Source organism: Haliotis asinina, chromosome 14 (genome assembly GCF_037392515.1).
Source record: "Haliotis asinina isolate JCU_RB_2024 chromosome 14, JCU_Hal_asi_v2, whole genome shotgun sequence".
NCBI lineage: Eukaryota > Metazoa > Mollusca > Gastropoda > Lepetellida > Haliotidae > Haliotis > Haliotis asinina.
In genome coordinates this window covers 6,983,000-7,004,149 of record NC_090293.1, presented here as the reverse complement: position 1 = coordinate 7,004,149, position 21,150 = coordinate 6,983,000, and the positions used below count along the sequence as shown (strand labels likewise).

At 38.1% G+C, this 21,150-nt stretch overlaps 1 protein-coding gene across 12 annotated transcripts in view; it reads left to right on the top strand.

The window, feature by feature from the left end:
- Positions 1-20,287, top strand: part of LOC137260965 (liprin-beta-1-like) — a 133,952-nt gene extending 113,665 nt beyond the window's left edge. For 8 of the 12 annotated variants that reach the window (XM_067798545.1, XM_067798542.1, XM_067798553.1 and 5 more), the window contains 15 exons: positions 316-410; positions 1,066-1,123; positions 1,744-1,868; positions 2,429-2,612; positions 4,585-4,693; positions 5,546-5,665; positions 6,010-6,160; positions 6,797-6,908; positions 7,291-7,379; positions 8,039-8,164; positions 8,502-8,633; positions 9,112-9,300; positions 10,005-10,142; positions 11,697-11,759; positions 13,323-20,287. In XM_067798545.1, coding sequence (XP_067654646.1) covers positions 316-410; positions 1,066-1,123; positions 1,744-1,868; positions 2,429-2,612; positions 4,585-4,693; positions 5,546-5,665; positions 6,010-6,160; positions 6,797-6,908; positions 7,291-7,379; positions 8,039-8,164; positions 8,502-8,633; positions 9,112-9,300; positions 10,005-10,142; positions 11,697-11,759; positions 13,323-13,376 — 1,745 coding nt within the window. In that variant the 3' untranslated portion in view covers positions 13,377-20,287. The remainder of the gene's footprint in view (positions 1-315; positions 411-1,065; positions 1,124-1,743; positions 1,869-2,428; positions 2,613-4,584; positions 4,694-5,545; positions 5,666-6,009; positions 6,161-6,796; positions 6,909-7,290; positions 7,380-8,038; positions 8,165-8,501; positions 8,634-9,111; positions 9,301-10,004; positions 10,143-11,696; positions 11,760-13,322) is intronic. The other 4 variants (XM_067798543.1, XM_067798548.1, XM_067798546.1 and 1 more) reach the window with 4 other exon arrangements.
- Positions 20,288-21,150: the final 863 nt, after the last annotated feature.

Genomic DNA, 21,150 nt, shown 5'->3' with positions numbered 1-21,150 from the left:
AATTTTGCCATCACAGCGTGTCTGATGATTGAAAAATGCATGTACTTGTGTCTTCTTTGCATCCTCATTGGAGCATTTATATTCTAGTTTGAAAATGTACTGGTAGTAGGTATTTTGTCTATAAGACAAGTACATGGATAGCAAATTCTTATCTGCTGTATGACACAGTGTTTCTGGGCCGCTTCCTGCCACTTCATACGGTGGTTCAGATATTTTGTTGTTTTGATACAGATATTTCACGAGCCTTTTTCATCAGAACCAAGTGTTGTACTAAGTTTTAGTGTTTCTCATGATGATGCATTTTGGATGTTACAGTGGTAGATGAGCTGCTTGTAAACGAAGATGACACGAGTTCAACAAGCTCATCCACAACGCCTTCTGTAGGTGATGCCATCCGAGAAAACTCACATGTAAGGGGAAACAACTCTATTTAGCAGCTGAATGTGTTGAACAATAATACATGAGAAATGTGAATTTTCAAGGACCTTTGTGTACATCTATGCAAGGATGAAAGCTGCATACCTAGGAATGATTTCAAAACATAAGATGTCAATAAATATTGATAACTCTTTTACCGCCGATAACACCATGTTTAGGAAACAGATATTGCTTAGCAAGCCCCAAAAAATCTATTTTTAATATTCTCAGCAGGTTTAAGATTGACCTTGTGACACATCATCACTTTTTTACGAGTGGATTACACTTACGTGTCTGTCATTCTTCAAGTCTCTAAAGAGCTTGTACATAGAGTAGAAGTAATAAAAAAATATGAAGATTACTTGCTCGATGTTCAGCTGACAAACTCTGTGAATGGATATGTCTCTAGTATCATATCTTGTCACCTCTTCTTAAAAAAATGAACCAAATCTGAATGCTGTATGATTTATTGAGATGGAGTAAAGGTTGATATATGCTATTTTAAAGATGTTAAGGAGTTCCTGAATATGGTTAATCTGTTTTGCCACAACACCTACAGTCATATGAACAAATCTGGTGCTCTATTCTTTTGCTTGGTACACAAGGAATATGATCTTTACATATATACTTTCACTATATCTGTTACAGTATGAGTACAATGACGGCCGCCACTACCTCGCATCCCCAAGTGCAACAAGCACACCAGGTATACACAACATGAACGTGAGGGAGGGAGGGAGAATGTATTATCACAGTCTCAGCAATATCAACGTGAGGGAGGGAGAATGTATTATCACAGTCTCAGCAATATTTTGTGGTCAGCTTCACCAACTCAGAATTAAATAAAGGGCTTAGAAACTGAGAACTAAACCACTGAGAACTAAACCACTGAGAACTAAACCACTGAGAACTAAACCACTGAGAACTCAATCTCCTGTATGCCTATGAGGTGGAGAAAATCACATTTAGTGGGAAAAACGTTTGTTGTTTGTTTTTTGGGGTTTTTTTTTGTTTGTTTTATGTCAAAAGATGATCTGGTATGTTTTAAAGCTTGGGAGAGTATGCAGCCAAGTAGTAAAAAAGTTCACTTGCTCAGCCAAAGATTTTTGTTTCATTTCCAAATGCAAAAGTTGTGTGAAGTGGCTTAAAACCATATTCCCTCACTCACTCACTGAAACATTTCATATATACTCCTTTAAACTTGACCTTCTTAAGACCTGTATTAGTTCTGTTTTGCCAGACGTTTCAATCCCTAAAATGTAAAAGGCTAAAGTGTAAGTCAAGTTTTACGTAGACGTAAGATTGATAATGTTGATGCTGCTGTAGTTCATGCAGGAGACCGAACTGGAACAAACCAGTATGGAACACCTCATCTACCGCCAAACACGCGCGAAGCCCTGGGCATGACGCGGTCAAACAGTTGTGAAAATGTGGCACCAGCCCAGCAGAAAGTAAGTACATTGTACAGATAAATATCAAGATTGGTTTTAATTAGTTTGTTGTTTAATGCCGCTCTCATCAGTATTCTAACTAGATGGCGACTGTCTGTGAATAATCAAAACTGGACCAGAAATCCAGTGATCAATAGCATGAACATCAATCTACACAATTAGGATATAATGGCATATTTCAACCTAGTATGCAAACATGACCACCTGATTCCCGTTAATTGCCAGTTACAACAGGCATGAGTTGCTGAAGACCAAAGAGATAATATAAAGAGATCTATGTACTAGAAATTTCCCAAGCAGCCCATGAGTAATTGTCTGAATCAACTAACTGAATTTTTGCTGTCGGATGTGGTGCTTTTGGATGATGACTTATCATTACCCTGACTCTGGGATGCTACCAATGATTATAATCACAGGAGCATCTGATCCAGACACAGTTATTCACTAGCCAAGTACAGCTTTATATTTCAAACAAGCCTCAACATTAAATCTCTCCTGGTGAATCTACTTTATTTTTCAATGAAATCTTTATTTGAGTGTTGTTGTTGTTGTTGTTTTAGACTCCGTCCACAAGTAAGAAGAAGGGCGGAGCTACTGACACTGTTGGTTACGGTACGTTGCCTAAAGAGCGTTTTAGGGAGCAGGAAGTCAAAGAACCCAAGCGCAATCGAGGCTTCCCCATGTTTGGGAAAACTCTAATGCGAGTCCGATCAGGAAAGCGGAGCTGCTCTGCGCCCAACTTAGGTGACACCATGCTTTTGTTTCAGCATGTGCATCCGTCCTTGCACCTGCAGCATGGCCGGCCAGTGAGGGAGCTCCATTGAGGGAACTCCATCAATCAATCACTGAACAGCATGTTTATGTCAGTGTTAACACATTTTCCAAGTCTCTTTGATCAAATTTGATGCTGATATTTTTAACCTTATAATTACCTTGTGTCACCATGGTAACGGAATAGACTTTTATTTTGTACATACACGGTGTTCACTTTAATCTCTTTTTAAAATCCCTTCCACATACAGAAAATTTTGTCAAATTTACTATTTTTAAAATCTCTAAGTCAGTTCAGTAAATTTATGGTAGCTATGGGCCAGCCTAATTTAAAGATCATTGTTGATTCAGACCAGTTAGTAATCTGATTGCATAGCCATGGACTAATCATCTGTGTTTCACAAGACACTGACGATTCTTTCCAATCAGTAATCTGAATGCATAGCTATGGACCAGTCAGCATTCCCTCCCCTGAACAAATCAGCTCTGCTCATTGTCAGAAGTGGCCAGTTATTGTCCTGCATGGTGTGTTATTGAATACAGTCCTCTAACCCGTGTGATATAGATAGAGGTAGACATGTTATACCCTGAAATCCCCCTCCTTGAGACCATCACATACATGTTGGAATTGGCGCCCACAGCATCACTGCCGATGCTTCATACTGACTACTGCGGTGAGCGCTCCTCTTCAAAACAACTGTGCGAGACTCATCCCATGTATTAATCAATTCTTGTTTTGGCAATTCCCATTATTTGTACTGCCTCTTATGAAATGCCCGCCAGAAGTCCTACATTGCGACTTCTCACCCTGTATATTGTGTGTTGCCTTGACTAAACAGAAATACCATCGTTGTTGTCTTAACACAATATTTTGTTGCGATTAGTTAGAAAAACATATTCATGCTAACCATGTTTGAGACATATTGAAAATCCATTTCACATTCCTATATGCATTTTGATATATTCACACACACCTTCAACTGTAAGAAATATTTACACATCAATTGGCATGCACAAGTATATTTAGCAGCACAGAACATTTATATAATCATAGATATATGCAACATGTACTTTCTGTAAGATCTTGTCATCTTTCAGATACACAAGTTGATGAATTGTCTATAGTGTGACAATTTAGTGTGTATTTTTGGTGTGATGGAAACCTGTGACAGCAGATTCAAATCAGAATTCATACCAGTTATGTGTCTGGGTTGATCAGCACTTTACCTATTTTCATTTGTGGTGGTGGTGAGAGGCTTGCATTACTTCATGTTTTCTTCTTACAGCAAGCAAAAATGTCATATGTTTAAAGTACATTTTCGAAATTGCATTGATAATCATTCAGTTATAATCTGGAATAAATATCTACAATGGACTCTTGTGATTCCTGAAGTAGTTTCAATACAAGACAAACAATTGGATAAGATGTGTCTGTTTCTTGGTTGATGTCATTCAGTGTAGTTCAGTGTCAGCATATTAATCACTGGATTGTCAGGTCCAGAGTTGATTAGATACTGACCACTCTATTCAAGCTATAAAATTGTTTACTGTGGGTATAAGTTACAAACACTGTTTGCGGATTGGATGGTTGTGACTGCTTAGTCTTAGTCCTTGGTCTTGTGGTTAAAGTGTTTGCTCATCTTGCCAAAGGCTGGGTTTAATTCCCACACTGGTGCAATATGTCAATCCCATCCCTGGTGTCCAGACTTGAGGAGTTGTGCACATGCAAACCCATAAAGAATTATCAGTGCAGACAAAGGCTTTCACCACCAAGGTTTAGTTTGTCAGACACAGAGATGGTAATTCCAGTTCAGTTCTTTTAGTTAAGCACAGTACTCAAAACGTTGATTGTTTAATGTGTAGGAAACACGAGATGACACAGCTACATGGGGTAACATGTGAATGCTATCTTATGCTTTGAAGAACGAGGTTGCATGTTTTGCAGCTCACACTGAAGTTGTCACAGACGATGAAGATGGTCTTCAACATCTCGGACATGGAAGTAATATAGCCCATGATAAGAAAAAGAGAGGTCTTCGGAGGTTGTTCGGAAAGTGAGTAAGATTTAAACTAGCTGAAGGACAATAGTATCAGATCATGCAGACTGACATGTCATATTTGATACAGACATCCATCCTTAGTCTTCAAAATGTAAATTTAGACCCAAACTCTTTTGGAAGGTAAATATAAGGAAGTTTAGTGATACACATTGATTACCATGTAGATGTAAGTTAGCAGGAAATATGTCAGTGTAAGAACTGACCAGGAGGCAGGTGAACAACAAAGATATGTGATGAAATCAACAATGGTGTTCTTTAATTATTTTTAGTTTACAATTTTTACTAGTCACATCAGAGAAATTACTGCAGTACTACAGATTAGAGTGGCAGTGCAAAAATGAATGGTATGATAATAGGTATAAAGACTGTCATTGTGATATTCTGGTTAGTGTTGGAAATCAGAAACCAAATCCACTATCGATTATCGGACAACTTGTGTTGAACTTTTATCGATGTTCAAAATATATAAATTGCAATTGTTTATATAATCACCAATTTTAAGGGTTTTTACCCAGTAAATTTTTTAATTAATGGTTTTTTTTATAACTAATACTACAGTGCAATGAAATGATATTGTAATTGTAATTAAGCGGTCGTGGGAGCCGTGCCAATTCACACTTATCAGAGGGGTACACAAAGTACGCAGTCTAGACTACCAGTTGTCCGGCTGACTTTGTGTGCTGGCGATTAGGTGCCTGACTCTGAGGGTGCGGGTTCGAATCCCGGATGGGACTCAACCAAAAAAGTACTAGAATTTGTACTTTACTGAGGAAGTGAAATCCCAAATAAGACATATGTTGAACATCACATAAGCCTGTACATAATCAATGTTGCTAATTTCTTTAGATTAAAACGAAGCAGTTCTCAGGACTTTGATGGTGATCGCGAGGGAGAGTTCCGACGTGGGGGTGTACGAGCTACCGCCACAGCCAGATTGGGCTGGTCAAAGGATCTCAAGGGAACGGCGTAAGTTGGGACCCAATTCAGTTGATTTCCTGAATGTGTCTAGTCTCTGCCTGCTCTGAGCTTTAATATTGTAACCTCAGTACACCTGTAATTTTGTAGACATTGGAGCTTCTCATATGATATAAATATGTTCTATGGGACAATCAATAAACTATCCTCTAGTTCTGCTCAATACCAAAGTTCACACCTACACAGACGTCTAATTCAAAGTGTTTTCATATGTGACATGTTGTTGATTCTATGAGATCAATGGAAAAATTTAGTGTCATGTAATATAAAATGATTTTGATTTTGATAATGATTTTTCCTTTGTTGAATGCAAGTAATATACATGCGTGTTACAGAGATCTTGACATCCCGTTTGCCCGGTGGGATGGTGACCGAGTTACTGCCTGGATGAATGACATTGGCCTGAACATGTACCTGGTGGACTGCAAGCGTTGGGTGCGCAACGGAGAACAGTTGCTACGTGCATCGACACAAGACCTTGAAAAGGTTGGTATAGCCAAGGGGGATAGTCAAGTTTCTGGAACTGTTGCCAGGGGCCCATTACACAAAGATGGCCGTAACTCCCATACTGTAGCATATGACTGTTATGGTTGTAGTGAGTAATGGCTCCCTAATCTCCATATTGTGATCATGGAGATGAATGAAGTATTCTGATACTATATGATACCTCAACTAATCCAGCTGTATATTTCACACTTAGAGGAAACACAACATCATGTGAACAAAGGGAGATAATCATTCTGTCATGACAACTTAGCTGCTGGTGTGATACAGTTTTGTAGTTGATAATTACTTGTTGATTACACAGTCTGCTACGTTCAATGTATACGTTCAAATTTGCTGTTATTGAACAAGTGATTTTTGTTTTTAATGCTTCCATGTCTTACTGAAATGAGAATTCTGATGGTTTACACCTCTCAGAATTGATGACTCTTGATTCCTCTGTCATAACATGGTCCAAATTAGATGTCCGCCAACTACTCCTTGATGGATTTTGACGTAGGAGAAGTAATTTTTATAAACGATCTAGTTCAAATATTGTAATTTGATGTGTTAGCATGTAGTTGTGCTGTATGAATGTCTCTGCCATGAAACCATGTTGTATGTATGTGTTTCTTGCAGGAACTGGGAATGAAGAATGGCCTTCATCGGAAGAAGCTTCAGCTGGCCCTGCAGGCAATTGGATCAGAGTCCACGGAGAAGCTGGGAGAACTGGACCACAACTGGGTAGCACGTAAGTCCAAGATTTTCACAGTATTCCAGCGTTACCTTGACGCTTGAGCAAAAGAGTCTGATATTCTCTTCTGGAATAATGATGATGTGACTCCAAATACACATCTGTACAACATTCAGAAAATGAGATAACTTTTGTGATAACTTCACTGTATTTTATGTTCAATAAATGGGTATTATGTGAAGGGACCTAAGAACTGTGAGTATATTCTTATGCATTAAATCCCAAGACATTCTTTGTAGAACTAGGCAAATATGCTTGTCGTATGAGGCAACTAACAAAATTGGATGGTCAAGGTGTCATGCTGTTGATCACTGGATTGTCTGTTCCAGACTCAATTATTTACCGACTGTCTGTCAGTTTGTTATGTTCCTTATTTCAGGCTGGCTAGATGACATCGGGCTGCCACAGTACAAGGACTCATTCTATGATGCCCGAATTGATGGAAGGATGCTTCACTATATGACTGTGGTTAGTGGAAACAGTGGCATCCTGGGAATAAATAACTTAAAAAGTTCCCAGTTCCCCAGGGCTATTGTTGGAGATGTTTGATAAACGTCTCATGTTAATTGTGGGATACCTGGATGGGCGATGTAGGTTATATTGCCCCATTGGTGCCAGAGTATAGCTTGTGCTACATTTAGCGCTGTTCCTCACTAGAGGAAACCAGAAACAGGTTCACACATTGTTGCCATTAGAGGAATCAAACCACGGCCTTGTGTGTGCCAAGTGAATGCTTTAACCACTTACATCTGTTACTGACTGTTACTGCTAGAGATCAGTGTGATTTTATTGCACACTGCTTACTTTTTATATTTCCCCAGTCCCTGCTTCTTCTTTGTTTCAGTATAAAATATTTATACTTGTCTGCTGTCTGTAATGTCCTTCTCCCTCAGTCTATACTTGTCTACTGTCTGTAATGTCCCTCTCCCTCAGTCTATACTTGTCTACTGTCTATAATGTCCCTCTCCCTCAGTCTATACTTGTCTACTGTCTATAATGTCCTTCTCCCTCAGTCTATACTTGTCTACTGTCTATAATGTCCCTCTCCCTCAGTCTATACTTGTCTACTGTCTCTATCCCCTCTGTCTATATTGATTGCCTATGTATAACTTCCCCTTCCCATGCAGGAGGATCTGCTGGCCTTGCGGGTGAGCAACGAGCTGCACCATATCAGCATCAAGCGAGGTATTCAGGTGTTGAGGATCAACGGGTTCAACCAGCAATGCCTCAAACGCCGACCATCAGCTCAAGAGGTGGGCTTTACAGACATGCTAGTTTATAATGTTATTTTGATATTACAGAAAGATCAGTGTTTCATATAAAGCCTATGAAACTATGCGTTTTTAATATTCTTTTAATACTTTTGCATTGTCAAATGTATTTTAACACTGATCAACTGTTTCTACTTTCTTTCTTTTAATATTTCTGTTCTAAAGGTTTTCATTGTATTGGCAGTGATTGTTGTGAAAGTGAAGGTCATGGTTGCTTGTGCTGTAAATTATGTTTGAGCATTGGTGGAGGTGTTGCTGTCTGTGATGGCTGTCATACTGGACGTAGTAATGGTTGTGATGTCGATGTGTGTCCATCCAGGGTCAGCTGATGAACATTGCTGGTGATGTTGCGTTGTGGACCAACCACCGTGTGATGGAGTGGCTACGAACTATTGACCTGTCGGAGTATGCCCCCAACATGCGTGGGAGTGCGGTACACGGGGCAATCATGGTGAGTACATTTGTCTGACCAGCAACTGAAGAGAAGACCCTCCCATTGTCCTTTCTGTACTGTACTTATTACACTCACATGGCTGTCATTGTTTAGAACAAAGGGCTAAGTTAGTTGACTGTGTCTAACTGCAGCTTGACGTCTCACTAGCACATAATACAACCATGCAAACTCACACACACTAAAATATCACAAATACAATGAAAGTGCAACGATCTGGAATTTGAAACTTTTTTTTCACATCAGCTTTTCTCATCTCAGGTTGAATTTTGTAACATGTATTTTCTTCGCTGTCATGATACTGAGGTTATTGCTACGATGCTGTAAGACCATTCCCACTTACATATTTGCATCCACCACCTCTCTAAATCTCAAAATTTGAATATGTTACATCGATGATTCCTTGCCTCTCATGGCTTACTTCAAAGGCTATATTCAATCCGATCATGGACTCATGGTTCGTCTTCTGGCCTTGCAGGTGCTAGAGCCGCGCTTCAATGCAGAGCTGTTTGCCCAGTTGCTGTCTATCCCGACCAGCAAGACCCTGCTGCGGCGCCACCTCAGTACACACTTCGTCAGTCTGATTGGTCCAGAGGTGCAGCAGAAGAAGAGGGAGTTTGAGGCCTCCCCAGGATATGTTCCACTCTTGCCCAGCAACAAGATCAAGGTGGGTAATCTTAGAAATACAGGGCTTATTTTTACCACACACATTGATGGGGTAGCCTAGAGGTCTGAGACATCAGATTTTTTGTTGCAGAGTTAATTTCCTTAGGGGTGCAAGGATCTGCTTATCGTGGTTACAACAACCTGATGATTATCCTTTGTAGACTAGTGGCCTAAGTCAGCAGTTTTTGTTGCGGAGTTAATTCCCTCATCAGTCCCAGCATCTGCTTATGGTATTTTCAGCAATCTGATGATTATCCTTTGTATGATATATCTGAGCAGCTGGGTTTCTATAATGTAGTGGGAACCTAACCCTGCTTGCTTACCTCCAGCATTGTGTGCTATTAATGTCCCATTCAAGAGCAGAGCTGACATAAACGATTGTGTTTATTCATAAGGCTGCTTCTAATGTATTTCAGGATGTTGTTTTCTGTCTTTAATCCATGGGTAATCCACTCACTAGTAAAATGAAATATTTTCAATTTCTTTTAAACATGTAGTGGAAATTTTACTCAAATTTACTTCTGATATTTATCAATTAGTTGATATTTAGTTTATGATTAGAAAGTGAAGTGATAGCCAGCCATTTTCAACAGTAACATGGATAAACTTCGGTTTTAAGGGTTATATAATCAGGGTGGAAACCCATGATGGATTCACTTCCGACTACGTAAGGAGTTATGAGAAATGCACATCGCTGTTTTTCAGAGGGGAAAGTTTGGAATATTTGGACACAAGCGTAGCAAGTCTGAGACAGAAGCTGATGGATTCATCTGTCCTATGGATATCTCCTCCCCAGTAGACAAAGAGAAACTGCGTAACGGTACCACCAATGGGACACATGATGTAAGTACGACCTTCTGCGCTTACACAGTAGGCCAGACTTAAGTGCTGCTTTGTGGTGTTCTGTCTGTTTGCCAGAGTGGGCTTTGGGTTCTCTCCAAAACAGTATCCTCTCACTAAGCCAGATTCTGTTAAAACTGGTCTCGCCAGAGTGGGATCTGGTTGACTGGGGTTGGTGTTTTGATAACAATTGGTACAGATGACCCACAGTCTGTATCAACAAAATGCTCAATTAGTGAGATTCGTGAACTTGTATTTAAGTGAGATCCATGTACATTGATATGGTATTATTTGAATATTTTTTGAGGATTTGAGGAAATGTTCAATTGGTGACATCAGTTACATTTGTATCAAGGTGAGATACATTGATTTGGTATTGATAGTGATACGAATATCAGGAAATACTTAGTAATATAAGTCAAGTGATATTAAGTAGTCAGATCTATAAATCATGACATTATCAAATCAGGACAGTACTTTAACTACCACTTCAAGAAAATTTAATCAGTTCAAAGTTTTCGTCTGGTTCTTTGCAGAACTAAAAGTACTTTTGCTGTGTAAATGTTTATATTCATGTATATTGTATGCTTAGTGTAATTTATGATATCATGTACTTTTGTCAGTGAGTGAGTTTGGTTTTACGCCGCTTTTTGCAATATTCCAGCAATATCACGGCGGAGGACACCAGAAAATGGGCCTCACACATTGTACGGATGTGGGGAATCGAACCTGGGTCTTCGGAGTGACGAGCGAATGCTTTAACCACTAGGCTACCCCGCCCCCTGTACTCAAGTCGCATAAATGTTAGTTTGTCAGGGGGGGTATTATTATAAACTTTGTGTGTGTTTGTTGATCAACTTTCTGAACAATATATCAGAAATAAATATGCTTAAACCAAATTTTGATAAACAAACACACACATACTTGCATACATGTTCAATCATGTCGCATTGTAGCTATAGACTAAAGCCTTTAAACAAAGACTCGCACATCAGTGACTGATGCTAATTACCTGGCTCGCATCTCTCACCTGGCTATAGTGCAATGGTGTTTTAAGGAGACCTTTTGGGTTAGCTATATGCGTATGAACCTTCCAAAAGGGAGTTCTCCAGTTAATATCTAGGCAGTTGTTCTGTGACAGTCATCCATCAGCCAAAATCTGACTGCTAGGTTTGAACCACTGGTCCACCATTTTAGTGGTCTTGAATTAATTAATTAATTAATTAATTAATTAATTAATTAATTAATTAATTAATTAATGAATGAATGAATGAATGAATGAATGAATGAATGAATGTCATAGCATGGGTCCCCTCTGGTGAGAAAGGGGAGGCAACTCCAGGGTGAGTGATTGCATGTTCACTTCAGGGAACTGAATGGGATTCAGTTTTCCACTTAACTGTCAAAAGGAGATGAACAATATAGCATGAGTCAGGTTAAGTATGAAATATCAATTTCATCATAAAAATTTAATTTCTCATAATTATTGCTCATGACATTAACTGTGGTTTGACTTTTGTCTCAGTTTGTACCTGACTTTGTGTCTTCCTGTTTCAGCCTAAGACTGAGAAAGCAGCCAAAGAAATAGGTGCCTTCTCAAAGGAAATAAACTCTCTCACAGTAAGTCTTTGTTGCTTGTGTCAATTTTGAATTGAATATTATTTTTGTGCCATAAATGTTATTGAGCACTTTACTTTTATTCATGGTTTCTACCACAGTGCTTAGTTTTCTTACCACACAGATGTGCTGTGCTAAGAGAGAGACTGTTGTTTCGGTTAAGAATTTACCGTGACAAACTATTTACGAAATCCCCTTGTAAACCAGCAAAACAGAACAAAGACAAGTTGTTTACATTCAAATAATATATTGTTAAATCACGAGAGCAAGATATACAGAGTCACAAGTCAATATATCAATGCTGATTACAAATACATTTCAAGAGAGACAAAATCTAAGTCAGTGGGTCACAAAAATACAATATATCAAACTCACCAAAGTCTTGATGTGAGAGGAAACAGCTACGGCAAAATGTAAACAAAGCGATCGGTGACAGCAGATAATGTAGATTCAGGATTTCAAGTGGCAGAGAAGTAAATCCAGCAGATATAAATGAATGTCAGTGTGAGTGTCGCCTCCACACGGCAACCAGCCCATTTATATAAACTAAGCCACTTCCCAAAAGCTCGGGCACAAACTAACATCGTCAACACTGTAGAATGGTCTCGAAGCAGTATTCCGGAAGTGAAACATTGAAAACTAGGAGCAGGTAAATTCCGGAATGCCAGAATGCTAAAAGTGTTGACCAGATATTAAAACGAAATGTGACCCATAATATTTACTATGCAAAACACTAAACATTGTGACCCAATAATAATTAATACGGAATTAATTACAAAATATACAGGAAATACATACTCGTAATACTGTTACTACCAATAACATGCCATGGCTATTCTCAGGATTTTCGCTAAAGTGGCAAACCCAATGCCTATATTGCTTCAGGATTTCAACCCACATTCATGCAATCTGGTGTCCTACACAATGACATTGCTACAAGCAGAGTAAAACCTCACTCACTCACTCTCTCACTTACTCACTCACTCAATTCAGCTGATATTACAGAAATACTATTCAAAGCAACATTCAACCAAATTCACTTGAAGCAGCATTGAAAAAGACATATTTAATGATTTGATGGATTATATCTTTTGGAATGATAATGTATAATGACAATGGGAGGTTCAAACAAAAATATGAGAATATTTACAGATTGCCATCACATCGTTGGATTATTTCAGAACCAAATACAGCAACAGACATACCAGGGCCCCGTTTCACAAAGAAACGTTTCTTGTAGGCCTAAAATCCTGTAACTTTTCTTGTAGCATTCCTACTTCCCATGTTACAGCATAGGAGGTAGAATGCAACGAGAAGAGTTATGAGATCTTATTGCTTACAAGAGCTTTGTGAAACAGGGCCCTAAATGGGCTAGGGGCTATTTTAGGAGCTCTTCACGCTGGAGACCCAGGTCTGGTTCCTGGTGTCCCTCGCCGTGATATCGCTTGTATATAGCTAAAAGTGACATAAATTCACTCTCTCTCAATTTTTGTATAGAGCCAATGTTGTTTATACCCATCTTGACAAGTGTCTAGATATCAGTTAAAATGTGTCATTTTCTTTCAGAACATGCTAGCACACGACCGATTCTTCGAGAATGTCCAAACTTCCAACGTATGACTGGTCTAGCTGTGTCTATCACTTGTCCGTCCACCCGTCAGTTCTACTGTCTCGGTGGGCTTGGAATCTCGTCTCTAAGTCAAAGGGAGATAACCCTTGTATGGCCATCGTTCACATGGCTCTTATATAGATACACGTCCTTCAACACTATCTTAACAGTGTCTTTTATAAGGACAACCCAGTCCTAACACATGCATGCTACTGCAATGCATTAAAGGAGATATAATCCGTCGTGTCATGCACAGATCAAATTTAACAGACGATATACTAAATGTTGATAGTCCTCAAGAGATCAGCAACCGTGTGACTTTTCACCTGCGATATTTGTCGACATTGACGCGGCCTTGGTGCAGAGATAAGGCCACGCTCTGTAGATGTGTACAGCCATATTTTTATAGGAATCTTTGTAAGATAGTGTAGATACTGTTGATATGTGTCATGTAAATAGTTCAGCATAGTATTTTGTTGTGGTAGTTCCAGATATTGGATCCATTTTGTAGAAATGTTGCTGCATCTACAAAGTAACGTCCACTGAAAAGTCAATAGTTTGAGAGCAGCTCATACCAAAATGTGTCATTCAAAAATGATCAATTTTCTCTTTGAGACATTGAGGTTTTTAATTGTGCTTCCTATTTCTTGAGTTAGATATTTTGTTGCTGTTGATGTATATTTTTTTTAAATCAAATCGAGCTAGCGTTTTTATTGCCAGATTTCAGTTTGTAAGCTCACCAGTGCTACCCAATATGTTTTATGAGGAGTTAGTGGATTTTTACAAAGTAATTTTATATATAACATAGAAAGCCAATGTCACTTTGCCAAATTCTCTTCCAACTCTTCAAACCTTCCTCTCTAACAGCACACAACCCATTTTCAGACCAGAAAACAAGCATCAGCTGGATGTTTGACCTTTGAATTTTTCGGTCAAGAATGAGGTGGGAGGGAATTTGAAATAGAATTGTGCACATTTGCAAATTCCATGCAGATGTTTTCCTGTCAAGGAGAACATTAGTCATGTGGAAAGCAAGTTTTGAACATGTACTGCCAATTTTTTGTCCCATTGCTTTGTGTCTTGACATTTCGCTTGGTCACCATTCATCTGTCAATATGCACTTAGCTGCTTTGAGCGTAGATGTACTATGTTCTTTGTTACCTCTTATGCTGCTATGTATTAGTTACCTGTCAACATATTTACCCACTTTGGGAAAGTTCAAAACCTTGAAGTCTGTTACGACATTTTGTTATTTTAAAGCCATTAATTGTACAAAAAATATTTTCATACCATCTTTATATTTAAAATCTGACACTGCTATGGATGACACTGTGGTGCTGATAGTCATGAGGCGACATGTACTTTGAGAGATAATCATAGCTGGTTATACAGTCCAAGATAATGACCAGATGGTGTATTGGTTTAAAGTGTTGAGAGCAACTAAAGTCCCTCTTCAAGATAACAGCTGATAATACCTATGTTCTATTTCCCAGCTTGCTAACTGTTGCTGTTCACTGAGAAGAGTAGTGTCCTTTTCACATTCAAGAAACCTGTGGTGTGAATCCCAGAATCCGATTATTTAAGAAGATTTGTGATATCTGGATGTGTCAAAGATTCTGCAATCAGAGATGCTGGCATTCATGATCAAGTACATGTAACTAAATGACCCACAAGGACATAAAAAATTGGAAAAACAAAGCTGCAAGACCTATAGACCTTGTCCTCTTGCAATCATGTCGAAGTGATCACAGTTGATATTTAGCAGTGATATTGGTAAAAGCAGCCGAAAACCGAACTCCTTTAAATAATGTTGTTGTTTTGCGAGAAAAGCGAGACAGTGAATGGTGCACTTGGAGGGTCAAGGTCACTGAAATTAATTGCTCACTAAAAAGCAAGCACAGTTCTCTGCTAAGTGATTGACTGGATGATTATGAAAGACGGATTAACTGATTAATGTCTATTTTAATGTAAATCAGAAACATGTAAATTGAGCTATTGGTTTATGATTGGAATACAAATCCTAACACAACTGTTTTCACACATGTATACATTGTTTTGAAGTGCCACTAGCAACGAACCTATTCATGTCTGGTTGTGATGAGATTGACCATGTGTGCCTATTATATTAGCATTAATCACCTTACCAAACTGGGAACTCAAATGTTTGCACAATGTATTTTTCAAGTTAGCCCTTTTCAAACAAAAACAGTTTTTTAAAATGTTCATGATGTTTGTGAAGTCAGGGAACATTAACACGTCTCCCAAGTGTTCAAGTGAACAAACATTGTTGATATTCAGTGAAAATGTGAGCACTAACTCCCCAGTTTGGTACTGTCATATAAGTATATATTTCTTTATCAGACTTGGCTGAACTGCTGCCAACCAGCTCAAAGTCTTGCCTGGGAAACTTAGACATCCCAGGTGCAATACAACTCATTATTACATTCAGTTCATGATTTTTCAAAAGATAAATTTAGGAAGGGTGCATGAAAATATACTTATACTGTTCAAAGCAATGTCACCATTTATTCGCTTCAGTAATTATGTACCTGTTCGTAGTGTTTTCTGCAGGAAAGAACATTAAATACTGTAAAGGTAACTGTAAAATGATATGTAGTGGGAGTTGTCCAAATGTTTTTGTTTTTTTTGGTTTTTTTTGTTAGTTGTTATTTTTAGTTATGCAGTTCATGGCATCAGTGAAGATTACTGTCATTGGGTGTGATTCACATGAAACATGAGTGTTTGCTTAGACTTCTCAGCTAATGATTTAGTAAAATAAAACAGATGTATGTATCCATTTTCTACATCAGAAATTACTTTTGGGACAATCTTATGTGAAGTGGAGTGTTTTAGTGAGTGGGGGAAGTGATAATTGAATAATTTGTCATTGCATCAGTAATGATGCAGATTCACACAAGTGAAGCTGAGGCCTTTGCATCTGGGATGTCATGAGTTTTTCTCTTTAGACTGATATTCTCATGTTGATATTGTCGTTGAACATGGTTATTTTTAGAACATTTACCCAACAACTGATTATATGTCTTGTACTATGAAACTCAACCAACATCCAATTTTGCCTTCACAAAAATATTTTTCTGCCTCAGTCTTTATGAAATAATTATGTCACTCACTGTCAAGAATAGCACTGTCACAGCGGATGTATTTGTCAGAGTATTTTTGTCACCACAAGTTTGTAAAAAGTTGTATCTGATAGATTTGGATGTTTAAGTAATGTTTTTTTTTGCTGTATCATGCACTGAAGAACAGTATCTCAACTGTGGTTCATATCTTGTTATATTTTCATGTACAGCCATATATCATATTTGATATTTGTCATGTTTGCCGCCTTAAGGTTTGATGTGTACTTACTGGCAGGTAGGGCAGCACTGACATAAGTTGTAATCCACTGCAGCTGAGCAACACACTTAAACGCCAGTTCAAGCGTCAGGTCAAATGTTGGTAGTGGGGTATCACCGTATTTAAAACGTTTGTCATATGGACAACCCAGGTTCGATTCCCCACACAGGTACAAAGTGGGAAGCCCATTTCTGGTATCCCCACCATGATACTGCTGGAAAATTGCTAAGCCTAAAGTTTCACTGGCACACAAAATGATTGCTGGAATTAGTTAGGAAGCAAGACATTGTGTTTTTAGTGTGTGTGTCATCAAGGTTAAAGTTTGGTTTGGTACAAAACATGTCATGGGTTGATCTAATCTGATAGTAATGTGACAACATCAGGTAATATCTGGCCTGTATTTCTAAGTTCAAGTGAGACTTGAGTGACACTATCAACACAGATGTATGACTGTATGTGACCACACAATCATGTTCTCTCACTAGTGCAGACATTATGTGTCTGTATTCCAGATTTCTGTTGCTGCCGTTGACTTGCTGTTCCTGTTAGCTTAGTTTCCACTGTTGTACCTTCGTCTGTGTTAGTGAGCAGTTATGCCATAGTTTGTAGCAACCGTCTTCCAACCCCTAACGGGGAAGCCGAGGGGTTACATTGGATGTCAAGTGTGACATTACTGTGTTAACAATGTAACAATGTTAACAATTGTTATCCTCCTAAATGTTAACTTTCTTTGTAACCGCTGCATATTGGCCTCACATACAAATAAACATATTTCCACTTGACTTTGACAATATAAGAACATAAACTGCAGGATAATTTTATGGATTAATTGGTTTTATTGTATGACTTAAGAGAGGGGTTGGGATATCTCCATTCAAAGTAATATCGCTTCTAAATATTAAAGTTTTGCTTTTGGCATTTTATTTATGAGGCCAAAAACAATCTAAAAGAAATTTACTTGCAAGTTTATGTTTCTGACATAAATAAAAAACATAAGGATTTTAGGCTTGAGCAGGGAAAATTAGTTTTTATGTTTTTTTTCCTCATTTTTGAAAATGTGTATCTTCAGCCACTGAGGAAACTGTTTTCGTAAAAGACTTGAAAGTCAGAGTCAATATTTTCATTGTAATTATGAGTTTGATCACTTAACAAAAGCTAACTATTCATATTACCCAAATTGCCAAACTTATAGGTACTGAGGATGTACTCGCTAATAAAACAAACATGTCTAAGGATAGAACATCAAGCTCATTGCCAAGGTACAAGCACTGTTTGATATAATGGTATTGTCTGAAAAGACAGTACTGTTTGAAACAGTTGGGGTGTTTGATGGAAGAGAAATGCTTGATACAGTGGTAAAGTTTGACATAAAGGATAGAAAGGTACTGTCTGATACACAAGTACTGTTGGACACAAGTGTACTACTCCGTACAGTGGTACAGCTTGGCATGAAGGTAATGCCTGATAAAGCAGTACTGCCCAGACATGTTTGTGATACCACTTCACAGACACCACCAGTGTGAACCCAGCCCAGCGTTAAAAAAACTGTATATAACTTGTACATAGACCCCGTCCACCCACCTACCCTGCTTTTGTTCAAAATCTATGTCGGTGGCCAACTGAGCATTTTAGTGCACATTTATCAAATTTTATGTTATTATGAAATGCGACAATTACTTCTTGAAAATGTTCTAATAATTTTTATAACTTCTCTCTGCTCATTCTGGTCTTAGAATTGACTAATATCAAATCCAAATTTTAGATTTTTAGATACAGTAATATGTATGCATATTCAGAATTTGTGACCACTCAAATCATGGTTCAAGCTGAATGCCTCCCTTCAGGACATTTTACTCACTTGGTTTGGTGTTAACTCTAACGAACAGAACTGTCCACTTGTATGTTTATTAAATGTGAAACTGCCACTTTACATTGTGTCTCTTTGGTATAATGTTACACAGAAACTACAAGTTTACCAATAAACAAAGAGAAAAATGTCATGTGACTTTAGTCAGTTATTACATCACTCATTCAGACTGACTTGTTTTCCAGGTGAGTATGTTTATCTCCCAGACTTGAGAGAAAGACTGTACAAAAGAATCTGACTTGTCTAGAAATATTTAGCAAGTGAGATTGCAACAGTATAAATTTATCATTGTTGGTGCTCCATGTAAATTTGATACCTTGGTCATATTTTGAAATAAGATCCTCCCTTTCTGGGACAAAATGGTAATCCATAGATAATGTAGGGGAGTGGTCACCAATAGTTTTTTCAGATAATAACATATTTTCAGCCAACATGAATTACCTACTGAAAGATGTAATATTTACTGCTTGAGAACAACTTGTTTATATTTATTTGGCTTTTTCTGTCCATTAAACCCTGATAATTTTCAGTTTTATTTCAGTCTGCACAAATACATTCAGTTAAAATAATCAGTTTACTTTTCAAATATATCTATTCACGTTCCATTCATATATTTTACCTTTATGGCAAAGATGTTTCATTACTAAAACTGATGTTTTGTTACATTACTTTGATTGGTAACTTTGTAATAATTTCACAACAAATAATGTTTCTTAATGCAGGTGACAGTTTCTTTTTTCACAATTTACAGTTCTGCATGCATGAAATGTTTTTAGCCATCATATTTACCTGATTTTCATCATCAATTAACAATTTTTATTCACCTTGTTTCAAACTATCATTAATTATTTTAGAAGTCGGCCATTGATTTGTTTTCATGTTTTAATATGTTATGAAACAGAACATAAGATGTACGGTTGTTAGATGCCCTGGAGACTGGAAGCATTGGTTGGAATCAAGAGGAATTAGGCCACAATTTTTTACAGGATTCAAGCTGGACTTATCCTGGGCTGTGTGTATTCTTGTACTTGAACATTGTCAGGAATGAAATAAGACATTCATGTGTTCAAGACATGAATGGTAACTTAAGATTCCGACAATGATGTGGCTTGAATTGTAAGATCTGTCAATTCAAGGGCATGTTCCACATGCGGTCCTCAAGCCAAGATGGTCATAACTCCCATACTTTCACACTGACTTATGACACTCTTAGTTTCAGGATCTCAATGTTGAATAAGTCCCAGAGAACCAGCTTCAGATATACCAAGTTGTCATCTGGTGTAACATATGTATTCCAGAAACCATAGTTCAGCTGTTCTGTGTCAGTGGAATACAATGTGTTAACTGCCAGTGCAAAATATCTGTGACTTATTGAGATTTCCAGAAAAATTAACATAGGCATGTATGCAAGAGTGAGATTACTGATTTGTGGTGTTTATGAACCTAGCGTAAATACTAGCCCTGCTGCGCTGATATTCACAGTTATATCTTGAATGTGGTTCTCTTAACATTATTGACAGTGACAGATCTGAACTTTACCTTGGTCAGTCTGAGGTAGAGTATCTGCAACCCGGTTCAGATTGTGGGTTTTATTTTGAGTGAGAGAGCATCTGAACTCTTAAAGAATTTGACTGGCTGCAAATGTATGTGTCATGTTACTTTGTGTTTCCATAATGTAATAAACAGCATTATGAAATAGCCTTGTGTCTGGTTTTCTTAACCAGCCTGGTTGATGTATGGAAAGACCATAGCTGACCAGTTCAGAAACAAAGTACTTGCATTTAATAATCACAGCAAGAAACCCATCAAACAACAAGTGCAGTGGGACATGCACACTTAAACATTCATGAGTCCGAGCATTCTCCTGCAGAGGTTACTCTTGTCATATGTTCCTATGTAACCTGGGACGACACGACAGGAGTAACATCTGTGGGAAGAGAATGGAGTCGAGTTGATAGGTTTGCTGGTTTCTTGTTTGACACAGTATTCCAGCTGCATGGCTGCTGCCAGGGCAAGACAATCCAGTAGTCATGGGCATGAATCAGGTTATAGGGATCCCATGAAGTGTCAACAAGGTCCCGAGTCTGATCACCCGATTCCGATTCTGGCATGCCTCATAAAACTAGCATGGGTTACGTATGACCAATTCTAATCGGGGCTCTTCATGAACTTCAGACGCAATGGCACTAACTCCCTCCATTGTTTTGTGGATAGTGCGGCCACAGGCGCCCAACGTGTGCCCGAAAATCGATAATCTAAGTCCCGGTTATAAAGTAAGGGGGTTGGATAGTAAACCGGGAACTGTTATCAAAACACTCAGTCAAGAGGAGGTAACTCTAAAGCACTTCCTTAAAGGCCAGCAACCAAAATACTAAAAGCACTGAACATTTATGATACGAAATGTGACCCATAATAATTATCATTCAAAACTTGAAACTTTAAAACATTGTAACCCCAACTATCACATAATTAATAACACAATTTGCAGTAAATACAGTCTCGTAACACTCCCCCCCTTAAGGAAAAGAAACTTTCTGTTACAAGCATAGCAAGATACCTAA